At 50.5% G+C, this 23855-nt stretch overlaps 1 protein-coding gene across 2 annotated transcripts in view; it reads left to right on the top strand.

Moving 5' to 3' along the window:
* The window catches only part of MAP4 (microtubule associated protein 4), a 159358-nt gene that overhangs the window by 80334 nt on the left and 55169 nt on the right, over positions 1–23855 (top strand). For both annotated transcript variants that reach the window (XM_063303269.1, XM_063303270.1), the window contains 8 exons: positions 7765–7896; positions 11442–11555; positions 13720–13842; positions 14961–15053; positions 16098–16205; positions 17377–17478; positions 18640–19902; positions 20456–20611. In XM_063303269.1, the coding sequence (XP_063159339.1) occupies positions 7765–7896; positions 11442–11555; positions 13720–13842; positions 14961–15053; positions 16098–16205; positions 17377–17478; positions 18640–19902; positions 20456–20611 (2091 nt within the window). The remainder of the gene's footprint in view (positions 1–7764; positions 7897–11441; positions 11556–13719; positions 13843–14960; positions 15054–16097; positions 16206–17376; positions 17479–18639; positions 19903–20455; positions 20612–23855) is intronic.

Below are 23855 nucleotides of genomic sequence, written 5' to 3' on the forward strand. Positions count from 1 at the left end.
TTCCTAGAGTAGCCTCATTTTGTAGGACTGCTCTAGGACTTTGACTCCGCTGATGGCAGAAAGAAAGGGTGAGCTTTCTCATTGCGGTTCAGAGGCTGCAGCTGACCAGGGAACTTCACTCGGCTTTAAAAACCCAGGGGCTGTTTAGAGCTAAAACTAACATCCTCCCACCCCAGTGATGACTGCGTTGCCGTATTCGTATGACGCCCACTAGGCAAAGACACAGTCTTCCTGTAACTTTTTAATGGTCCTGTTCTTAGCCACGAGTGGGATGTTATTTAGGCAAGGATTCTGCTGTGATCCTAGACGATATCTGCTGCCCAGCAGGAGCTGGAAACTGCGAGAAGAAGCAAGCACGACTTGCACACCTCCCCAAAATAAAGCCTCAGTTGCTGCCCCGTTTCAGTGGGTTTGCACAGGAGAATATCCCGGTGAGGATTTTTGTATCATTTCTGGAATTTAGCAATAGCCTTTCCTGGGTGCGCTGATGGATCTTCGATCGCACCTGTCTTGGTGCACTCGGAGGAAAGCTGTTCTTGCAAATCGCCTGAAAAACCCTCAGCTGAAGGCAAGAAAAGCTTTTCAGAAAAATTACCTGCTTGCACCAGGTGTCCGTAACAGCCTGGCGTTCAGTCAATAGAGAGAGAACAGCCAACGTTTGCTGACTTTGGGCTCATCTCCAGTTCCAGCCTGGAGAAACAGTTTGGATGCTGTTTCGTCCTGCCTTGGTGACAACAGTTTATAAACCCCTCTTCAAATCCTGAAGCCTGCCCAATATCTGAGGAACACAGTGTTATATTTAGCGGCTTCTAAGCCAAGTTTCTCTTCCACATCTCTCTCCTGGCTGTATTTGGAAGGCCACCATTCCCAAAATGCCTTGTGCTTTGGCAAAAATACCCTTCCTGCTGTTTCTTCAGTCTGGCTGTTTCTGACAAGGAGCTGAACCCCTGATGGTTGGCAGGGGTTTTTCCCAAGATCCATTTGCAATTGTCATCGTGATTAGAATAGAAGGACCAGAAAGGGAAGTGAGGTGGTGATGGTGGCCAGGAAAGACCAAGAAAGCTTTTTAATTTTCAGAGGGAAAGTGTCTTGGAATTTTTGTTGATCTCTGGCCAGGAAGAGCCTAGAGCATATTTCTAATCATTGCAGTTAGCAATTAAAAAAAATATAAGTTTTAATTAGTTACATCAGCTGTATTAGCTCAGAAGGTAGTTGTGGTAGGAAATAATATCGATGTAGCTCTTTGCCTGCTCCCCACTTGTGGGAGTTGGGGTTCAAAGCCTTGTGCACTGTTAGATCATGGCCTAAGATTCATTGATGTAGCTTGAGTTTTGCCAGCTTATAGAGCTTATTAGCTTTCTACACTGAAATTGTCCGGAATCTGGTTTCATGAAGAAATCTTCACGGATTTGTAAGACGCTTTTGGAGTTTAGCAGAAAAGGGTCCAGGAACAAGGCAAACAAAGGTCTTAGCTCAATCTTGATGTATTGGACATGAAGCCCTGTAATTCCTAGAAGTCCAACACATCTGGAGGGCACCAGGTTGGGGAAAGCAAGGATCAGACGTTGCTGCCTCAGAGTCTGGAACAATACAGCAGTATTTTGTTTATCTTGCATCACAGCAGAATTTGCTCTCCTCAAGTTTATTCTCAAAGCCCAGATGGTTCTTGATGCAGAGATGAGACAGTGCAAATGTTGCAACTGAAGGTCCATTTGGTGCCTGCAGCAAGTTTTTAAATCTCCAAGGGCATGATGTCCGTGCTCATTTGGGTGAAACACAGCTCTGGCATAGTCACTTCTCCCTTTCATCTCAGCAAATCCAGAGGGATGTATTTTATTTATTCTCTTTTATGCAATTTGGATGCCGCCCGACTCCAGCCGACTCCAAATGTCTGGTATAGCATTCACCAATTTAATGTATTGAGTGAATGTGGCATTATCATAGAACCATAAAATCACAGGGTTGGAAAGGACCTTGGAGGTCTTCTAGGCCAGGGTTCTTCAACCTTGGCCACTCTAAACTGTGCGGACTTCAACTCCCAGAATTCCCCAGCCAGCAAAGTTGAAGTCCTCACAGCTTAAGAGTGGCCAAGGTTGAGGAACCCTGTTCTAGGCCAACCCCCTGCCCAAGGCAGGAATCTTCACACCATCTCAAACAGTTGTCCCATCTTTTCTTGAAAACCTCCAGTGATGGAGCACCACCACTCCGGGGGGCCAGCGGTTCCCCTGCTTAACTGTTCCCCCTGTCAGGAAATTTTTCCTCGTTTCCGGGCTGGGTCTCCCTCTCAGGAGCTTCCACCCGTGGCTTCTTGTCCCACCCTCAGGTGCCTTGGAGAATAAATCGACGCCCTCTTCCCTGGGGCAGCCCTTCAAGCATGGGAAGACGGCCACCAGGACTCCCCTCCGTCTTCTCTCCGTTAAGCTAAACATGCCCAGTTCTTTAGCCGTTCCTCGTAGGATTGAGCCTCCAGACCCCTCACCCTCTTCGCTGCTCTTCTCTGCACTCTTTCTGGGACCTCGGCATCTTTTCTGCATTGAGGTGACCAGAGCTGGACGCAGGATTCCAAGTGTGGCCTCACCAGCGCCGTCTAGAGCAGTACCATCACTTCCCGTGACCTTGATACTGCCCCTCTGTTGATGCAGCCCAGGACTGTGTTGGCTTTTTCGGCTGCCGCAGCACACGGCTGGCTCATGCATAGGCCGTGATCTACCAGGACACCCAGGTCCCCCTCGTAGGCACTGCTGTTGGGCCAGGCACTGCCCATCTTGTACCTGTGCACCTGGTTCTTCCTGCCTAAGTGCAGGACCTTACATTTCTCACCACTGAACTGCATCCTGTCCTGTACCTCCCTTCTTGTATCTCCTCCACCCTGTGAATAGTTTGCTCAAAGCCCCCCATGTCAGACAACACTCTTAAGTTGGGTGTCCCATAAGTGGCCTTGGAAGAAACCTTGCCTGCCCCTTGTTGTATCAGGACAGGGGTATTTGGCAAATGCTCCAAGGACAGTTTTAGGATCCTTAAAAAATGTTTAAGATTTATGAGCCGGCCGGCTGTGGACCTATTAATGCACAAAAAGCTGACAGCAACCTTCTCAAGGCCAGGGAGTTGTTACATTTTGTAAATCTGGTGAGCCAACGGGCAGTCTTCTTTCATCTCATTTGGGGAAATAAATAAGTGCAGCACCTGTCACTTTAGGGAGGTGCCAGGCGGCACCTCTGAGAGCAGGGTTCCAAGAAGGTGCCCTCCATTTTGATGGAAACGGAGGGCATCTTTTGTCCTCCTAAAGGGTCAGACATGACTTGGTGCTTGGGGACCTTTCACCTTTTCACCCACCTTAGAGATGCCACCTGGTACACGTATTTGATATAGGCATCTTCCTTCATCCTGGCATTCCTGCCTGCATTGGACTGCTGAATTTTTTTTTATTTTAGACCCACCCAGCATTGCCTGATTGTGAATTTGGGGTACTTTTTTCCCCCATGAGTAGAGCCCAGCACTTCCTTTTTCTCCCTTTTGCAAAGCTGCTTCATGACTTTTTCAAGGAATACAGACTGCCTGTTCTTTTCTTTTCAAAGCCCTTTTCTTCCTTTTTTGAAAGGTCAGCTTGGCAAAGGGAGCAGGTAACCAGACCCTGTACAGCAATTTGCACAACGACATGTTAGAGAACAGGGAACTTTGGACTCTTTTCTTACTGGGGCAGGATTTAAAGTGCAGTCCTAGTTCTTGTGGTGCATTTCCACTGGCAAAAGTCTTTCCTATGGCATTTGTTCCTGGCAGGGACTCTCTGGGTTTCCCTTGGGTCTGTCCTGCACCGGGAACGTGGGTAGCTGTCTGTGGCATTTCTGTGCAGCACGTTCCTACTTGAAACTTTGCTGAAAAAGAGCCCGCAGTCATCCAATTCCCACCTTTGGATCAGGAATACTTGGGGAGAATCTCCACTTGGCTGGGATGCTCCCTCCTGCTCAGCCTCAGCTATTCCTTTTTTCTTTGGATGATAACAGAGTCATCCCTCACACACCAGTTTGTGCCCCTCGAAAGGAGTTTGAGGTAGGGATGTGATAAGGAAGGAATCTGCCCAAAACCAACTAAGCATAGAATTCTGATGCCCCCACTGAAACCCGTGGTGTAAATCTATGAGCGTACTCATATTAAATGTCCCAGTTCTTCCAAGATTCCAAACCTTGGTGGGCTTGGGCATTCTCATGAGTTTGATTTCTTGCCCCATGACTTCCAAGACTTCAGGTGGGGAGATCCAGGAGATTTGGGCCTTTCGTTCTGTTAAAATTACATTTTATTGAACATTGGGCTCCCCTAGATGCTACTTGGAGGCTCAAGTGTGCCGTGATGCCCCCCAGCGCCAACACCAGGCTTACATATGTGATTGTTTCTGAAAGCTTTCAGTGATGATCTCATGGTCTACATAAAGAGGCTGGGTGATGCTGATGTAATCATCATCTGGGGACCCTTGAATGTGAGATTGACTCTAAGGCACAGCCTCGCTGATGACAGCCTCCAGTTTAGCTTCAGGGGGAAGCCAGGAGATAAAACAAAACATTTTCTCGGGAAGAGGATTGGCCGATGGACCCTTGACTTCCTCCTTTTGACCCAGGCTAGCAGCTGCAGTAGAGTTTCCAGGAAAAAAATCTAATGCAAATACTTTTTGACAGCAGTATGTTTTACATACGTTTTTTTTTTAAGTGGGGGAGGGTGGGGTGACCACGTATCTCCAACACAGTTCCCTTTGTTCGTTTCTCTTGGACCCATTTAAATGAGCGAGCCTCGCTGGCACGTACTGTCAATGGTAGCTATCTGCGGGAGGGCGCAGAGACCATTCCTGTGCCCGCAGGCTCCCCGCCACAGATTCCAGGGTGCCATTAATCATGGGACTCCAGCAAAGAAATTCTCTAGTTTCATAGAAGTTTTCCACTCAAGAACTGAAAAATGGAGCGTTGATTGGAAGCTGTGCAGCAGAACTGGGACGACTTCCTTTGTCTCCCCTTACAAATTAAAACCAGCTGAAGTTATCATACAGGCACCAAGGTAGGATATCGGGGTCCATAGGCTGTTAGAGGGGCAGGGGAGATGCTGTTGGATTCTCCTTGTTTGATGGCTGTGAGTGTATGTCAGTAGGATTGTGTTAATAGTGTTATTAAATAATTCTCCATTATAATACTGAAAGGGAGCAGAAAGCGAGAGAAAGGAAGCATTATGTTTTCAATACCTTTCATTGATCTGATTAGGAAAAATTTCTAAAGACTTGGGACAGTTGGAAACTAGAATAGCCACGATCTAGATCAGCCTTGCTCAACCGTTTGGCCCTGGAGGAACCTTGACATATTTTTCAGGCCTGGGGGAGCCCCTGCCCATTCAGGCTCAAATACAGGCCACACGTTATGAGATTATTCTATTTGTTTCATGGGCAGGCCTGTGTATGTGCATTAGCGGTGTTCTTAAACTAAACATAAAGCATGAAACTTACCTCTTTAATGTGAAGTTGCCCAAATTTGGAATAATATTTTAAAGAAATCGTGATCTCCCAGGGAACCCCTAGTGACCTCTCGCGGAACCTGAGGGCGCCACGGAACCCCGGTGGAGGAACCCTGGTCTAGCATGACCAGGTTCTCCACCTTCTCCAACCTGGTCATCCTAGTGTGTGGCTTCAGCATTGGCCAGCACTGGCTGGAGATTTTTGGGAGTTGAAGAGCACGCATCTGGAACGTGCCCTGGCTGGGGAAGATGGATCTAGATAAAAGTTGGTTCTTTTGTTTCGAAGTACAGAGGACCTAGATTCTGGCCTGTAAGAGCTGGCAACCACAGAGAATGAAGTGCTCAAGATGGCTGCTTGCCTGCCTTTGAAGACTTGCCAGAATACAAGCTTGACTCTCTTGGCTGGCACAAACACTTTGCTGAGTAAAGCCTCTCATGGCTAGAATCGGGTGGGAGGAACGGTGGGCCTCCCAATTTCCAAATGAGCTAGTGGAGTTTGAGGCCTACTTTGGCATCTGCTAACCTGCCAGTTCTCTTTGCCTGGCGAAGGGTTCCTCCACCGGGGTTCCGTGGCGCCCTCGGGTTCTGCAAGAGGTCACTAGGGGTATATCTAGAAGTCACTGAAGCATATCCAGGTGGATTTGCTCGCTGTGCCCGGCTCCTTTCTCCGTGGACGTCATCCTTTGCTTTGTACGTTGATACCCATTTTGGAGCATCCTGTGAGATAGCCGGCCATTACTTGCTGGGACCTGCAGAAGAAACTCCATTAGTTCCTTATTTTCTGCTCTCCGTAACTGTACTCTTCTTGACCGCTCACAAGGAGGATATTATTAGCAGAGCAGTGCCTGAGGCACGTTATTTTTTTTTTCTGAGGTCCACAGCTGCCGCCTCCTCCAATTGCTTGGGTGACCTCCTCACCTCCTAGACAACTTGCTTTTTAAGCGGGGGGAAATGGCACTGATAAGTGGATGACAGAACTTGAACATTGTGGAGGAATATGTCAAAAAGAGGAAAGCGACTCTAGAGAGCGAAGAAGTGCCAAGGGCAGAAAGGAAAAAATACTGATTAGAGAAGTTCTTGCCAAAAAAAAGAAAACTTGCTTGGAAATAATTGGATAGAAGTTGTGATTGGGGCTATAGGCTAGGAAGAATATTGAGGGGTTTCTCAAGGAAATGAAGATGCAAATTAACCCCTCCCAATTCCATCAGGCTGTGGGTCCAACTCTCTGCTCAGAGCAAGAAGCCCAGTGAAATCATCCCTGGTAGATGGTTGCCCAGCTGTCACTTGAACATCTTCCATGAGGGGGAGCCCACCACCTTCACTGTCAAACTTACATCATCCTTTCAGTATTTGAAGTGTGCCAATACAGGTAGTCCTTACTTAACAGCCATTCATTTAGTGACAGTTCTGACTTACGATGGTGCTGGAAAAACTGACGACCAGTCCTCACACTTACAACTGTCACAGCGTCCCGACGGTCATGTGATCATGATTTGGGCACTTGGCAACTGGTTCACATTTATGACCATCGCAGTGTCCCGTGGTCACACAACTGCTACTTTTGACCTTCCCGGCAGGCTTCTGGCAAGCAAAGCCAAGGGGGAAACTGTGTGATTTGCTTAATAACCACATGGTTCGCTTAACACCCACAGTGATTCACCTAACGACTGCCGCAAAAAACATAAAATCGGGTCGGATTTGCTTAATGACCACTTGCTTAGCAACCAAAATTCCAGCCCCAGTTGTGGTCATTAAGCAAGGACTACCTGTATACCTTACTGTATACCTTTCTGAAGCTTCAACATTTTCGGTTCTTTCCATTTCTTTTCATAGTTTTCTAGCCCTCCATTCATCCTTGTTGTTTCTCTGGACTTCTCCCATCTTGTCTTGGTTTTCCTTAAAGTGGGGTGCCCAGAACTAAATGCAGTTCTCGAGGTGAGGTCCGACGAAAGTGGACCTACTGCTTCTCGTGAACTAGAAGCTGTACGCTCCTGATGCAGCATAAAACCACATTTGCCTTTTTTGCAGCCACCTCACCCAGCTAACTCACGTTGCTGTCTTCGCAGGGAAGCTGGTAAACATATTCTTTTTTCCTTCCTTTTATTTTAAACATATCTGCAGAACCCTTTTTGTTTGCTTCCCTCTGTCGTGAAAGCTGTCCATTTGCAATATCTCTGTAATTCCAGGGGAAGTGCCGTTTTCCATATAACAGAGACATCGTGTGACTGCAGCTTTCCTGCCTGAGTGTCAATAACAGGACTTCCTTTCGCTTTCCAGGATCCCCAGGAAAGATCATGGATGAACAGACATCCTACAAAGGATTCCTAGACCACAACGACTCCTGGACCATGGACGACGGGAGCCGTTGCTTTGAGCCACAGCTAGCGTTTAAGCCTGTGGATGTGGCAGGTAAAAAACAGCAGTGAGAAACAGCGATAGCTCAACTCCCTGAGACGGGTGGAATGTCCCATTTTTAAAAAAAATCAGCGATCCATCCTGAATCTTAACGGGGTGTCACGGTGAAGACAGCATTTTGACCCTACTCAGTACATAGCCTGGTGTGAAGCATGGGTTTAAATGTTTCCCAGTAGGAAAACCAATTTTAGAAAGTGCCCAGACTAGTTTTCCCCACCCACTTTAGGACTTGATTGTCTGAAGACATCCACACCTGTCAGAGTCCTCTTTCTCATTCACATTCCCCCAGAGGTTCCTCTGTTTCAGTGGCACCCAGGACTCATGGCCTTCATGTGACAAGACAAACGTTCCTGCTGCGTGACGGATGTTTCAGCCAGAATCTCAGGGGCACTCGTTGCATGCCTTCAAAATACCTTTTGACACCCCACCCTTAACTGCTGCAGCATCCTTGAATTAGCTCCATCAAGACCCTTCACTCTGTGCTTCTGAGATCCATTTCCTTGGGTAGACCCTATCAGTGCTCTGTAGGGTTCCTCCTGCGTTCTCAGTTGGCATGATTTCCCTGTTAGGGTCATGTTGGATTCTCCATCCGTCAGTTCCTTTTTTGCTGCTGCCTGGTTGCGTTTCTGAAAGCTGGCCTGCAGAGAACTTCGCAAGGGTTACACCTCAGTCGCAGCTACTGTATGGGGTGGGAACAGGCCTTACCCATTTCCAAGCACTTGGATTTTAGGCAACAGAGTGAGAAGGAGGGGGTGCTTCTCGATCATGATCACAGGAGTGATGAGTGCAGAAGAAATCTGTGGAACTGCCTCTGATCCTGGACATCTCCGTGCTCAAAATGTTAACTCAGTGGATGCGTAGCCCAAACTATTAGAGCTGCTGGGAGCAGTTGGAGCGATTCGCATTGTATGCAAGGTGCAGAGTTCCACAGTATTGACTCATATATTATGGAGCATAAAACCACTGACTTTGCTTGTTCTTCCCAACATTTGATGTAGGAGACCAGCGCCTCTCTCCCAGCGGTGCTATCGTACTGGTGCGGTTGGTGCGTGAGCAGGTGCTCCCTGGACGCATCAGTCCTCTAAAATTCAATTTCACAGAGCAGTTGTCTCAGAATAGCTGCCGGGGTACAAAATTGGGACAGAGAGATTAATGTGGGTAGATGGAGATTGCCTCCATTAAGTTGATTTATCCTCTACTTTCTTGAATAGTCCGTAGCTTCTGCAGGATAAGAGAAGGAGGAGGTGGAGTGCAGGGCCCCTGACTGTCTCACTTCCTGTCAAGGCTTTTGCGGGGGGAACTTGGAACCGATAAGCAGGAATAAACTCTAATTTTTTGGAGCTCCCAGCTGTTGACTCATTGACTGATCTAGGAATAGAAGCTGAATTTTCTCCAAGTTCTGATGCCTCTAAAGGTTGAAGGCAAGTGCTGGCTATTGAGAGGGTATAAATTCAAGCTAGTGCATTAAATGAATGTAGTTTATTTTAGCTATAAACAATCTGAATTCCAGAAGAGAAGCCAGAGTTCCTTTGGCTCATAAATACTGTGAATGATTAGAAAAACTATCTAATTTATAATAATGTTTCTCAGCCTCAACCACTTTAAGATGTGTGGACTTCAACTCCCAGAATTCCCCAGCCAGCATGCTGGCTGGGGAATTCTGGGAGTTGAAGTCCACACATCTTACAGTGGCTGAGGCTGAGAAACACTGGTCTGTGAGACATTTCCCCAGAATTTTCTGTGTGTTTGTATAAGATTTCTCTCAACAAAGCCTTGGCAGGTGGCAGTACTTTGTGGACCTTTTCTGAGCTCAAAAGCTAAGCACGGTTGGATCTGGGTAGTATTTGGATGAGAGACTATTAGGAAACTATTAGGAGACTATTAGGAGACTATTAGTTGGGCCAGTCACGCTCTCTCAGCCCAATTCACCTCACAGGGTGGTGGTTGTGGAGAAAATAGGAGGAGGAAGGAGTATTAGGTATGTTAGCTGCCTGTGAAAATAATAAAGGCGGGATAGAAAATAAATAAATAAATAAATAAAATAAAGAGAAATAAAATAAAATACCAGGCTTGAAGTTTAGACTGGGAAGAAAGAGGAGGCACTTCTATAAGGCTGCCAAGAAAACCGTGTGGAGGTGTCCATGAAGTGCCCGGTAGTTAAGGTCTATTTGAAGGAGATATCTTTGAGATGCTTTCTTGTCTCAAACAGAACAAAAGAAGTACCACATCTGGAAATTTACAGATTTACATCCCTTCTTTCAAAAACCTGGCTGAAGGGGAGAAAAATGTATAATCTGACACCAGCCAACTTCTGACTGCGCTTTAAAGTCATGGTTGTCCCAATCTGGCAAGAACGGTTGAAGGTGTGCCGTGCCTGGTCCCTACTCCAGCAAGGTGGTAGACCGCTCACCTAAGCCCGTAGCTTAATTCTCCAGCATTCTGGAATTTCTCTCTCGCCGTAACTCCTTCCTGCTCTGTAATCTCAACAGCAGAAGGGTCCTTTGAGTCTTGGAAGTAACTTTCTTCTGCACATTGCAGACCATCCAGCTGCAGGGCAGAGGCTGAATTTGGGAGGAAAAAAATTGTCTGCAAGGAAGTCAGAGACGCTGTTTTCTTGCCTCACTGCCTCTGCTTCATCAAGGGTGTAATAGGATATCTGGCAGAAGCTGTCAAGATGAATATGTGGATGGCTGTTGGGCTTGAAAAGAGCCTAGAAACAGCAAGTTGGCATTCCCATCTTGGCCAGATAGGCCTGTCCCTTTTTCTTGTTTTGTCTGAGAAATGTACTGTTTTCCGAGAGCTTTCTCTTCCTTCCAGTTAAAAGCCCCGTCAGCTTGGCTTCTCCAGCAGAAGTGAGCCGGCTCGCCTGGCCTGTTCGGGGGAGGTCAAGGGTCGTGATGGGCTGGCCAGCCCCGCTATCAATTATTAGGGCTTGCAGTGCATCAGCTTCGTTTATTTCAGGGCCTAAATCCTTCTCCTGGAGGGCGGAAGAGAGGGCGTGGGGGACGTATTACCGAATCCTGCTTGTGGGCTTGAAAGGAGATGTACTGGAGCAGCAAGGAAGCCGCGTTCACCACGTTGTTGTTTGATGTGGGAGCAGAGCTGAACCTGGCTGATAGGAAGAGGTGCCACAAGTCCACTTCACGAGAAGGTTGCAGGACCTTTTATATTCGGAGCTGCTCCATCGTTCTGATTCACAACCGGGCCAGGATTTAATTACGATTCAGATTTGGGTCTGAGTGGTAGAGCTGAGCGGGGAAGTTCTTCTTCAGGATCCAGAGAATTGCCCTTCTTCTCCCCAAGCTTCTACTGAAAAAACTAACTCTATTTTACCTAGGAAATCATACAATTTGCAGAATAAGACTTGGCAGTGTCATCCAGGAGCAGACTGGGGAGCTCCCAAAACCATCCGATTATGTGGCTTTTCCAGATCTTAAGAGTCCTGATGGGACTTGTGAAGTTCTCCCCGTCTTATACCTGCCACGTGTACATAATTTCTGACACGGGAAAATCATGTGATTCTGTTGGTTGCCCTCCAGAACCTTTTAAGATGCACGGCGAAGACGTCCTGTCTGACCTGCTGCTGCTTCCTCAGGAAATGATGGGTGTGCCGGCTTTTGGAGAGTATTTTGGAGCTCCGAAAGAAGTCCATGGTACATGTTTCTGTCCTTGTCCACTGTGTAACTCTCCTCACTTCAGCTGCCACTGAGGAATTTTCTGCATGGCAACCTCCTCCTCCCTCCTCGGTTGTTTTGAAACCCATTAGGGAGAGGCATCGGCCGCTTCCTCACGAATTCGTTCTGATCTTCATTGTGCCTTGACGTCTGCAGGACTGTGATTGTCGTTCCCATCAGTTGCGGAACTGGCCTTTTAGGACACGCTCTGTATCGCTTCACGTGCTGACCTGAGGTCCTCCAGCTGGGCTGGATCTGATCTCCCTTCAGCCTTGGCTAGGCTTATCCACGAGGGGGATTGTGGGAGCTGAAATTCAGCACACCTGGAAGGCACCGAGTGAAGGAAAGCGTCTCTGATTTGGTGTGGGAGGACACCGCAGGCAGGCGAGCCCTCCCTTGGCCAGTGGTCCTGCTTTTTCTGCAGAATGTTCTGTATGAAGGGAAAGAAATGGTCCGACTTCTCCGACCCTCGGTCCTGTCTTCCTTTCACACACTAAAGTTGTGAGAATCTCAGCGGTCCCTTTCTTTCCCTTCAAAACCTTTGCGGCAAGAATCGAAAGCAGACTAATTATGTATGCAGCTTTGGGGACTTTGCGGGGTCAGTGTTGGGAAACGCTTTAACCGTTTCCCAGCCCAGGGTCCTCCTGGGCCAGCTTTTTCTTCTCCACCTCCTTCTGGTGGATGCATCTAGGAAGACCCACAGCCCTGGCATCATTCTCCAGGGCTGCAGGGTGTGGCTTCTCAGTGGCCTTTGGCATTAACACCGCAGAGCTAAGATCTTGTCTCAGGGGTTTTCAAATCTTTTTAGGCTGCAGGACCTGTTAGTTTTATAAAAATATTCCTGGAACCCCTCTGATGAAGAGGCAAACCTCTTCAGGTAGGCCTCACTTAACAACCGCAGTTGGGACTGGGATTTTGGTTGCTAAGCGAAGCGGTCATTGAGTGAATCCGACCTGATCTTACGACCTTTATGCAGCAGTCATTAAGCGAATCACCAAAGGCGTAAAACAAACCACATGGCTGTTAAGCGAACCACACGGTTCCCCATTGATTTTGCTTGCCAGAAGCTGTCCAGGAAAGTCAAAAATGGTGATTGCATGACTACAGGACGCTGCGACGGTCATAAATGCAAACTGATTGCCAAGTGCCCAAATCATGATCACGTGACCGCAGGGACACTGTGACAGTCATAAGAGTGAGGACTGGTCGTAAGTCAATTTTTCCAGCACCGTCATAAGTCCAAACTGTTACTAAACAAATGGTTGTTAAGTGAGGACTACCTGTAATGATAGAAAATGGGTTATATTTGAAAAAACCTTTTTTCCCTGCCCTTCATCTCCCATGGAATCCCCTCAGGTTCTCACGGAACCCTGGGGTTCCGCAGACATAGTTTGGAAAACCCTGGTCTAGGCAAAAGAACAAGACTTCTGTTTCTTTTTCAGTAGCTCCTTTGAAGGTTAGTATCAGGCCTGATTCCCTCTGCTGTCATGTCCCGTCCCCTTGTTCCAAGACACTTTGGGCTGAACCGGGGGTTCACCGGTTCCTTGGGCAGTCAAAGGAGGGCGGCCCCTGAGCAGTGTCCAGCGTCCCAGGGCCAAAGACCGTCCGGAGGCCTGAGGCAGCGTCCAGGCATGGAGGAAAGGAAATGGCAGTGGTAGCCCTGGAGGTATCCAGGAGACCCAAGTGAAGGGTTAGAGCGCGAGCGTTACAGGCAAAAAGCTTCGGGACTGGGAGATGATTTCACCAAGTGGGAAAAACTTCTGCAGAGACCCAAGAGATCAGCATAGCCAGTTTGGAGCTAGATGGATCGGTGACTCTTGCCCAGGCGGCTTCCCAGGTTTCCTTTTTTAAAAACGGTTGCAGGCAGAGAGGCTGCGCTGCAGAGCCCTTCGCTTCCCGGGCAGCAGGCGCTGGCGTTGCGGTCCAGCGTAACCGGAGCTGCCTAGTTGGGAAGATCAGGTTACCTTCTCTCTCTTGCTGGCAGCACCTCTTTCCCCACAAAGTCCCCTTCAGGGGAAGTCCCCAAGATTCTGCCACCAAGCCTGGTTTTCCCTTATTTTCTAGCCTTGGTTTTCGCTTTATCCCACCCTCTTGCAGCCAGAGGGAAGCCAGGCCTGGGACAAACGTGTCTTGTTTCTTCCAGGCCCCTACGGAACGGCCACGTCGCCTGGACAGCCGCCGCTGGGACTCTCCCACTCGCCTGCCCTTGCCTTCGACCCCCTGGCTTTCCTTGGCACGCAGCCCTTGGCAGATCAGAGTGAAGCAGGTGAGCCTGCGCGGCTGTGCTCCTGCCCAGCGAGCGAACGGGGCCGGGAAGGGAGGCGGAAAAAGGTGGAGGGATCCAGGGTCAGGATGGGCATCAGGCAGTAGCTCACCCCGACCCCTAAATAAAGCAGTTGGTGGAAGCAGGGTCTCTGAATTTGATGGGCAGTTCTCCATACGGGCAGTCCTTGACTTACAACCACAATTGAGACCGGAACTTCCATTGCTAAGTGAGGCAGTCACTTAGTGAGTCATGCCCGATTTTACAACCTTTTTTGCCATAGCCGTTAAGTAAATCATCGTGGTGGTTAAGTGAATTGTGTGTTCATTAAGCAAATCCACTCTCCCCATTGACTTTGTTTGTCAGAAGCTGGCTGGGAAGGTTGCAAATGGTGATTATGTGCCCCTGGGACACTGCATCATAAATACATGCCGGTTGCCAAGTGCCTGAATTTTGATCACGTGACCACAGGGACACTGCGATGGTCATAAGTGCGAGGACCAGTTGCGAGTCACGTTTTTCAGCACCATCGTAACTTCGAATGGTTGCTAAATGAATGGTCATAAGTCAAGGACCACCTGTATTGCAAAGATAGCCTGGTTGTCTTTGGGCAAAGAAGGTACCTTGGAATCAATGTTTCCCTTATACTTTTGCTTTGATTGCCGTTGTGTGTGTGTGTTCGTTCCAAGTAGCAACCCAAGAACCTCAGCGGTTCTGGAGGAGCCCTTCTGGAGCAGCTGTTGTAGGAAAGTAAATGCTATCTGACTCTTAGGACAGGAGGAGACAATATTGAAGGGGGCGAGTCAGAACACAGGCTGCTGGAAGAGGCTTGGCTGATCTTTTGCACTGTTTTTTAGCATTTTGGAGAAATTTCACAGGTGGGGAGGAGAATCAGAGGGCTTCCAGAGTTGACCTCTGAACAACGGGGCCCTTTTGCCACTGATTTTTCATGGAGTGATCTCTAGGGGGTTGGGGGGACACTTGGTGGTTGCCCAGCCTTGCCAGATGAGCACAGGGTGACCCTGTTAATCTCCTGTGGGCGTTCAGAGCCAGATTTCTCCCCCAATTTGTGAAGCCGCCTTCTGATGAGCGTCTGGGGGTCTGCTCCCTGTTCCCTGCAGCATCTGCAAGACAGATGGGTCCTCCTGAAGATTTCTGGCTGGGAACTCAGCACTTAGTGGAGCGGCAAGGAGCCCCTTTCTTTGAGATCCCAGGTGAGAAGCAGACCTTTCTTCCTTGCGATGTAAGCAGGATTTAAGCTGCAGCAAGAACAGGCCCGTTTTTGCATCTTCATCCTGCAGAAGAAATTAAGAACTTGCTTGACATGTGGGGGAATAGCCCGTTAGAAATTGGTGCGCTGGATTTCCAACTCTTTTGCCCCAGCTGACCTCAGACAGCTGGTCCACAAAATATGCAACAGGCTATGCATTTTACATCCAGATATTCTTGCATCCATTACAACCTTCTGGTTGTTTTTTGTTGAAACGATGCCTCGGCTCCTTCTCTGAATTGATGATAGTTGTTCCCTGGGTTACTAGTTTGCAAACCAGCCAGCAAAATCTACTGGTTTTCAAAGAAGCTGCTGTAAGAAAGGAAGCCCAGGAGAGCTGGGGCCGTGCTCCCCCCTCCTTTGTCCGTCAAAACAACCCCTAGAGATCCATCCCATCAGCTCAAATTAATAGCAGTCTCTAAGAGGAGAAGGCGAAAGGGTGGGGAGTTCAGCAAAAGATCAGTGGAGCCTTCCCAGAACCCTTTGCGTTTCCTCTATGAGGAAGTCCTCTTCCCACCCGCCCCGTATCCTGCCCAAAACTAGGTGCAGAGCGATGCTCGTACCCCTTTCCCCCAACCGATCTCCTCCCTTCCCTGCACTGGCTGCCCCCCATCCACGAATAGAAACGCTTTAGCTCCGCTTCTCTTCACATGGAAGCTGAGGGGGGCATGAGGAAGCTGGGCACCCTGCATCTGGCCACAGACCTTGGCATGAACCTTGTCCCCCCTTCAGGATTTGCCAGCCTTCGAGGGATCAGCGGTCCTTTAGGGTCATGGAACGCAAAGTCTGTGGCAGCAAGACCAGGTGGTCAGTGTCCCAGCAGGTCTTCCAAGGCAGTGTTTCTCAACCTCGGCCACTTGAAGGTGGGTGGACTTCAACTCAAAGCTGGCTGGGGGATTCTGGGAGTTGAAGTCCACCCACCTTCAAGTGGCCGAGGTTGAGAAACATTACTCTAAGGTGTAAACAACTTGCTCTCCCTTCTGCACAGAGCCCTGCAAGGTCCCCAGTGAGGCTGAGAAGCACGCCCCTGCTGTGGTTGGGATGGACTTCCCAGGGGAGCAGACACCACCAGAAGCAACCCAGGCTGCATCAGCAGGTGAGAGAGAGGGTGTTTGGACTGGGCCTTGAGTCCTGGCTTCTCTCAATCTCCAGCTTCCATCCATCCTTCCACATTCTGGGTTGGGCTTCTCTAGGTGAAGAAGACAGTTCAGAAGAGAGTACAGGTAGTCCTCGACTTACGACCACAGCTGGGACTGGAATTTCCATCGTAAGTCATTGTGGTCATAAGTCGAGTCACCACACGACAGAACCTGATTTTACGACCATTTTTACTGTGGTCATTAAGCGAATCCAGTTTCCCCAGTGGGCGTTTTTTTTTTTGCTGGAAAATGGCAAAAAACTTCGCACAACACAATCACGTGACCATGGGATGCAGCAACCGGTCGTAAATGCGAGCCAGTTGCTAAGCACCTGAAATGCGATCGTGTGACTGCAGGGGGGTGCGACGTTTTGTGACGCTCGGAAGTGCTTTACAGGCCATAAAGCACCCATTCCAAGGCTGTGTTAACTTCGGACTGTTGCTAAATGAACGGTCGTAAGTCGAGGACTACCTGTACAGTGAGATAGTAGTCCATCCATTTGTCCATCCATCCCATGAAATTGCCAGGTTCTCCTTCTGGCCACGTCACAGGTCTGGTGTTCTGATCTTCCCTCCCTCCCTCCCTCCCTCCCTCCCTCCCTTCCATCTTGGTCCACCAGTGGATACTTCAGACTGGAAGGTGTCAGATGTGAGGGGGAGGCAGTGGAGTGGGGGCTCATACACAAGGGCTACCCCCAAAGAACGGCCCACAGAAAGGAAAGCGATTTGTTTGCCTTTGTGGCATGGGTGGGGGAGGTGAAGAAGCAGGGAAGTCCACCGGGTGGGGGCCCTGGTAGGAGTGCTCTGGACCAACGAGGCCACCCCTGTGTCCAAAGTGGAGGAAGTGGTTGAAATCTGGAAAAAGATTTCTTAAGCCAACTTCATTTCCAGCCAGTTTATGTTTGGGAGACAAGCAGCTTAAGGTCGTCAGACAGAAAAGTCCCTGGCCAGGAGAAGCCACCGCAGAGAACCTGCCCTCAAGGCAGCTGATTTCTGGCGGAGCTGCTGCTTTTTTTGGTATGAGCCACCGGGACACACATCCTGCAGGAGTCAGCCCAGGTCTCTTCTGCCCAAACGTTCCGAAGAAGGTAAGACACGGCGCTGAATCTTGTTTCGTTGGTTTCTGCAGTTCCTGCTCCGTGTGGTGCTCCTGGTCCTACAGTGGAGGAGCTGATGGGATTTGAACCTTCATTTGGCCACAAGCTGCTTCCTGCTAAAGGACCTCAAGCAGGTGAGCCTCAACTCAGGAATGAGTAGCTCTAATGGAACGTGGGAAAGACCTCGGGAGACGGACGAAGAGACGCTGCCCAGGGAAGGGTCAGATAAGGGAGGGCTTAGCCCACAACTGCATAACGGGTGGAGGAAGAGGCTCAGGAGGGACCCACCCCAGTTTCTTGGGCTGTAAAGAGACGGCAGGAGAGTTGTACTTTCAGACTCGCAAGATGCTGTCACTGTAGCCTTACAGTAAAGTAGAATTACCTCATCTGGGCGTGTTTCCTGTCTGGTCTACCTGGTAAGGCTGACGGTAGCGTACAACAGGAACCATGCCTTTTCCTGGGCTCACATAGTAGCCACCAGATGCAGGAAAATACTTGCTTGAGCTAAAGAGTGAGAAAAGGTGCCATACCCTGCTGCCTCATTCATTCATTCATACGTTCATCAGTGTATATGGCCACCCATCTCAGATGTATGACTCTGGGCGGCTAACAGAAAATAAAGACAAGGTAGAAACATCATAAGAAACAATAAATAACAAATATAGGAACTGAGATAAAACCAACCAACACCGTCCACATAACCAAGATATGGGCTCAACCACACAAGCCGGGCCCCGGGGCTCAGCAGCAAAACCAGGTTTTTGAGGTCTTACAGAAAGCCAGTAAGGTCAGGGCAAGCCTAATCTCCAGGGAAATGATGTTCCGGAGGGCCGGCACCACAACAGAAAAGGCCCTCTTCCGGGGACCTGCTAGATGGCACTCCCTAACAGACAAGACCCAGAGCATGCCTCTTGTGCTGGATCTCACAGGACAGGTGGATACCACTGGGGAGAGGCGGTCCCACAAGTAACCTGCACACCTACTCAACTCAGACGCGTGTTTTCTAGGAACTTGCCTCCGCTGAGTTCGTGGGAAAGGTGCTGCTGCTTTAAGGAGGTGCTGGCTTGCAGATGGAGCAAGCCTGCCCATCTTCTCTCCAAAGCATGTCTTCTGAAACATGAATAGCCGCACATTCCTAGTTCCAAACATCCAGAGTCAGATGGCATGGAGGGATAAATGGGTTGTGTACCGCTGACCTTTGATGGTCTGGAAGGAGGGGAACTTCAGAGCCTCAGATAGCATCTAAGCACATTCAGATTGGAAAAGGCGGCTCTTTCTCCCTTTCTCTGGAACAGGCTTCCTGGAAGCTGCAGGGGCAAAAGAACAAAAATCGGAGGATGAAGACATCACTGTTCTCGCCGCAGATGGCTGTCCCATGTTGGAGAAACAGGAGGAGGGAAGCAAGCTTCTTCACACTCCGAAGGAGAAAGACAGCCAGCCACTTTTTAGCCAACACCCAGAAGAGCCAACAGCAATCAGCCTTCCCACCCAGAAAGCAGTCGGGGCCCAGCCATCTCTTCCCTTTCACACTTGGGAAGAGGAGAGTGAATTTCCCAACTTCAGAGCAGGAGATCTGGAGGTTTATTCTGCCCAGCATATAGAGAAAGTAGATGAAAGCAAGCTGTCTCTCACCCAGCAGATGCAGGAGGTGACAAATCAACTTTCTCCCACCCAAAAGGTTGATGCATCTCCACTTTCTCCCACCCAAAAGGTTGATGCATCTCCACTTTCTCCCACCCAAAAGGTTGATGCATCTCCACTTTCTCCCACCCAAAAGGTTGATGCATCTCCACTTTCTCCCACCCAAAAGGTTGATGCATCTCCACTTTCTCCCGCCCAGAAGGCTGATGGGCCTCCACTTTCTCCTGCCCAGAAGGCTGAAGGGCCTCCACTTTCTCCTGCCCAGAAGGCTGACGGGCCTCCACTTTCTCCTGCCCAGAAGGCTGACGGGCCTCCACTTTCTCCTGCCCAGAAGGCTGACGGGCCTCCACTTTCTCCTGCCCAGAAAGCTGACGGGCCTCCACTTTCTCCTGCCCGGAAAGCTGACGGGCCTCCACTTTCTCCTGCCCGGAAGGCTGACGGGCCTCCACTTTCTCCTGCCCGGAAAGCTGACGGGCCTCCACTTTCTCCTGCCCGGAAAGCTGACGGGCCTCCACTTTCTCCTGCCCGGAAGGCTGATGGGCCTCCACTTTCTCCTGCCCGGAAAGCTGATGGGCCTCCACTTTCTCCTGCCCGGAAAGCTGACGGGCCTCCACTTTCTTCTGCATGGAAAGCTGACACGCCTCCACTTTCTCCTGCCTGGAAAGCTGACACGCCTCCACTTTCTCCCACCCAACGTGCAGAGAAAGTGGAAGAAATCAAGGTCCCCCTGAGTCAGTTCATAGCAAATCAAGAAGTTAAGTCCCCCTCTTTGCCCAGCCAACCCGTGGAGCACCTTCCTGGGCAGGAGAAGCTTGATGAGAAGAACAAGCAGCCCCCCAGCACACCTACTGAAAAGCTGAAGGAGCAAAGTCGGCCAACACCAACTGAACCTGGGGAGCATCGTCCAGATCCTGCAGGTAGGGAGGGCTCTGAAAAAATGGAGTCTTGCGATGGGTGGTCACCTTCTCTCCTTCCTCCAGCAGCAAGCCAGCCTCTTTTCTCCCCCTCTTATAAGACTGAGCTGCTTTTCTCACGCAATGGGGGTGCTCTCGATAGACATAATTGCGTTGGGGACTGGGGAATTTAAATGGAATAGGGTCTCCCATAATCCATATTTAGGATATTGATCAGAAGAGCACTTGAAAAAGACAGTATTCTCTTGGCTGTCTGAGCCCTGCCTGAGCTCCCTGCTGTTCAGCCCAGGATCTTCTTGAGTTGGGTGTTCTGGTGTGGGCAGCAGACAGCTCTCTCTCTGATAGGGTAAAGGTCGAGGACCACGGAATCTGTGCAGTTCTCCTCCTCTGTGGTGGTCTCCAGTTGTGTTGGGACTGGAGTGAGAGTTCTGGGGGCTGCTCCTCCAACACCTTTGGAGAGCACCCCGTTGGGGAAGACTGTCCTGGATTTGGCCACGATGGGGCCACGGTGGGGCAAGTTCTCTTGTCTTGTGGACATCCTAGTTTTTGTCTTTAGCAGAGTCGGTGGACTTTCTTTGGGGAAAGAGCCAGGCAGGTTCTCCAGGGTCCTTTGTTGAAGAGTCCTCATTTGTCAAGGCAAAGGAACCACAGGAGCCTCATCCTGCCCACCCCGGGGAGTTGCCCAGAGGAGAGCTTCCCCCGGTACATGAGGGTAAGTACCCGTGAAGGCCTGGGAGCTGAGCCTTCTCTTAAGCACCTCCCTTCCTTCTCCGTCCTGGAATTCCTCTCCCTCGCAGCTTGCTTCTCTCTCTGCTGCTGAGGGACCTCAGTCTTCTGCTCTGGGGGAAGATATCGCCACAGCTTGTTTCTTCCCTCCACTCTGGTTACTGCCCACCCCTGCCGCTTTGTATCCCCAAAGCTGGGCGTCCCACCTTAGTTGCACTGGTACCTAGGTCCAGTGCAGGCAAGTTTCCAAACACCTTTCTTCGATCTTCCTGTGTCTCTGGAATCCTGAGAACTGTTAGCTTACTTTCCAAAACAGGTCGCTAAGGCAAACTTTTCCGGCAGACCCCTTAACGGCATCGGTCTGCATTGGTGTGGAAGGGTACTTCCAGCGTGTTCTCCATCTTTCCCCTTAAATGTGCGTTCTGAACTGTGGGGTGGATTGAGGACCCAGATGTTCAGAGACAGTTTTGGGATCCCTGCTGGGAATGAGTAATAGGCTGTGCGGAAGTCCAGAAAAATATCTCTTCCCACTTCCTTTAAGTTTAGGCACTTTGCCTTCCATCTGTCTGTGTCTGTCTCATTTCTCCTTCTAGTTGCGCCCCAGCTGTACCATGTCTTAGCTTGCCAGTATGCTGATTTTCTGCAGTGGAAGCTTTCCAGGTCCAGAGCAGTGTTCCTCAACCTTGGCCACTTTAAGATGTGTGGACTTCAACTCCCAGGGTTCCCCAGCCAGCATGGCTGGCTGGGGAACTCTGGGAGTTGAAGTCCACACATCTTAAAGTGCCAAGGTTGAGGAACACTGGTCTAGATCTTTTGGCCCTTTTTTTTTTTCCCAATCAAAGCGATGACCTAGATCTGAAAAACCTTTTTAGAAAAGTTAAGAAATGTAGCCTTCCTCAACCCACCACCTTTTAGGTATGCTAGATTACAATTCCCATCCTCTCGGGTGTTCCAAGCTGGTTGGAGGCGACCGGAGGTGTGGTCCAGCACCTACGGAAAGTTAGAAATTGGGCTGTCTAAGCCCAAGAACACCTATTTATTCACTGATGTAGAAACGATGGTTCTTCAGAACATCCAACCCACGACGTTTGATCTGTTTGGCAAAGGCAGGAATCAGTGAAACCTAGAACACCCCCAAAATGATTTGGTGTAGGTGGAAATTGGCTGTAATGTAACCCTTTGGAACGTGATTCATGGTCCGTGGTGACTTTTGTCCTTCAGTGACCTTCCTGTATTTCAGGTGCACCTCCCGTCCAAATAAGACAAACTAACAAATCCAGTGACCACCGCGGGTTTGGCAGAGCAAAGCCTGCCCAGATGACTCTGGCAGACGCCCCTGAGGAGCTTCTTACAGGTTCCCCAACCCAGAAGAGCCACAGCCCAAGAGGAGACCCTTTCTATGTGGCCGACTTTGGCTCCATCAGTGGGGCGTCTCCCCAGAGTAGGCGATCTCAGAGGAAGGGACCTGGCCGGCCTTTCGAGGTCGCAGAGGGTACAAGAGAGATGTTGCAAGGGGGTTGGGATCTGGAAGCTTCAGCAGCCTTGAAGAAGAAGAAGAAGAAACCCAAGCAAAAGCGAGGGCAGCAGCTGCGGGGAGTGGAAACATGGGAGGACGGCTCTAAGAAACCAAGAGCTCCTCTGGCTGTTGCTGAACCTCCAAAAGCTCTCCATGAAAGCGCTGAAGAGGTCTTGGGGGCCTCCACAGACATCCTGGGAAAGGGTACTTTGAAGCTTGGTAAAGAAGGACAGCGGCTGGATGGCCAGCACCTTCTACCCCTTCCTCCAACAGACAAGCCTGGCCTGCAGACCGAAGGCCCTTCCAAACTTGCGTCGGCTGCAAAACCAGGAGAACTGAGCCAAGCCAAACCCGCGGCGGACGGCCGCTTAGCGTTGCAGCCGGAAAGCGGAAGGAGGGAACTTTCTGATGAGCCCCTGAAGCACCATGAGCAGGAAAGCCCGACTTCTCCCCTAGCCCAGAGCAGTCCTGGGGAAATAGGCCCCTTTGGAAAAAGCGTCCAGTTGGAGTCTCTCCCTGCCAAGGGCTCAAATGTGGATGCCTCAGCTCCAGGGCCCGAATCTGCAGGGATGCAGAAAACTGAGGTCCAGGCTGTAGCGCCTGTGGTTGCGAGCGAGAAGGTCACCCCGCTGCGGCAAGGCCTCGGAAGGGAAGAGGGGCTGCTAGAAAGGCCCAGGATGCCAGAGGAGGCTTCAGAGAATGGCCGCGCTGGCCAGGGAGGGGTAAGCCTCCCAGCTGAGCCAGAGACGGCTGAGGCAAGCCAAGGAGGGAGCTCTCTTCGCAGAGACGGGGAGGGAGGCTCTCTGGCCTCAGAGGCCCCGAAGGAAAGAGAGGCCAAAGGGGGCCTCTCCCCAAGAGGCGAAAGGCCCGAGTTCGGTGCTGCACAAATTGCCCTTCCAGTGGAAGCGAAGCCAGATCCAGCAAACCCCCTTTTGGCTGCCGAGGCAGTTGATGGCGGCCCGGTGCTTTTCGGCAGTCCAGCTGAGGAAATCCTCGGGAGCCCCCCTCCAGAACAGCCGGCCGGGGCCCTTCCCAGGCTGGGGAACAACCAGCCCAAAAAGAGGGGCAGCGATGGGAAAAGCAGGCGAGCCCAGCCCTTCCCAGAACCACGGCTGCTCCCTTCAGAGGAGAAGGCCGGCCTGAGCAGACCGTCAGCTGTGGAAGGCGTGGAGGCCCCTGGTGAAACCGGTTTGGCAGCCGGGAGCCCAGAAGAGGGCTTTCCCGCCTCCGCAGGGTTGAGAGAGAAGCCGAAGAAGAGGTCAAGCGACGGGAGGAGCAGAAGAGCCGAGGAGAGGAGCTCCTTCAGGCCGTTCTCCTCCAGCGTGGAGGGCAGCAGAGACCACCGCCTTCCTCCTCTGCAGGGCTGGCCTGGCCAAACCAGACAGGGAGCAGATTACCCGAAAGAGGGGACTGGCTTCTTAACTGCAAGCTGGATGTCGGAAAGGGCTGCAGATGCTGTGACGCCACAAGGCCCTTCTGCCGCAACCTTCACGGAAAACGCCAGGCCGGCTGGACCTGGCGAAAGGGTTGACCTGCCTCCGTCCGCTTATCCCTTCATCTCGGGGGGCCCCGGCCAGCTGGCTGAACGCCACACGCTCACCGAGTCTGCTGTCCCCACCGAGGAAACGGGCCAGCCGAGGCAACACGAGGGACCCGGCCTCACCCGTTCAGAGAGCCCAGCTGGAGGAGACCCCACCTTGGCGTTGCCCGCAAG

Source organism: Candoia aspera, chromosome 4, assembly GCF_035149785.1.
Source record: "Candoia aspera isolate rCanAsp1 chromosome 4, rCanAsp1.hap2, whole genome shotgun sequence".
NCBI lineage: Eukaryota > Metazoa > Chordata > Lepidosauria > Squamata > Boidae > Candoia > Candoia aspera.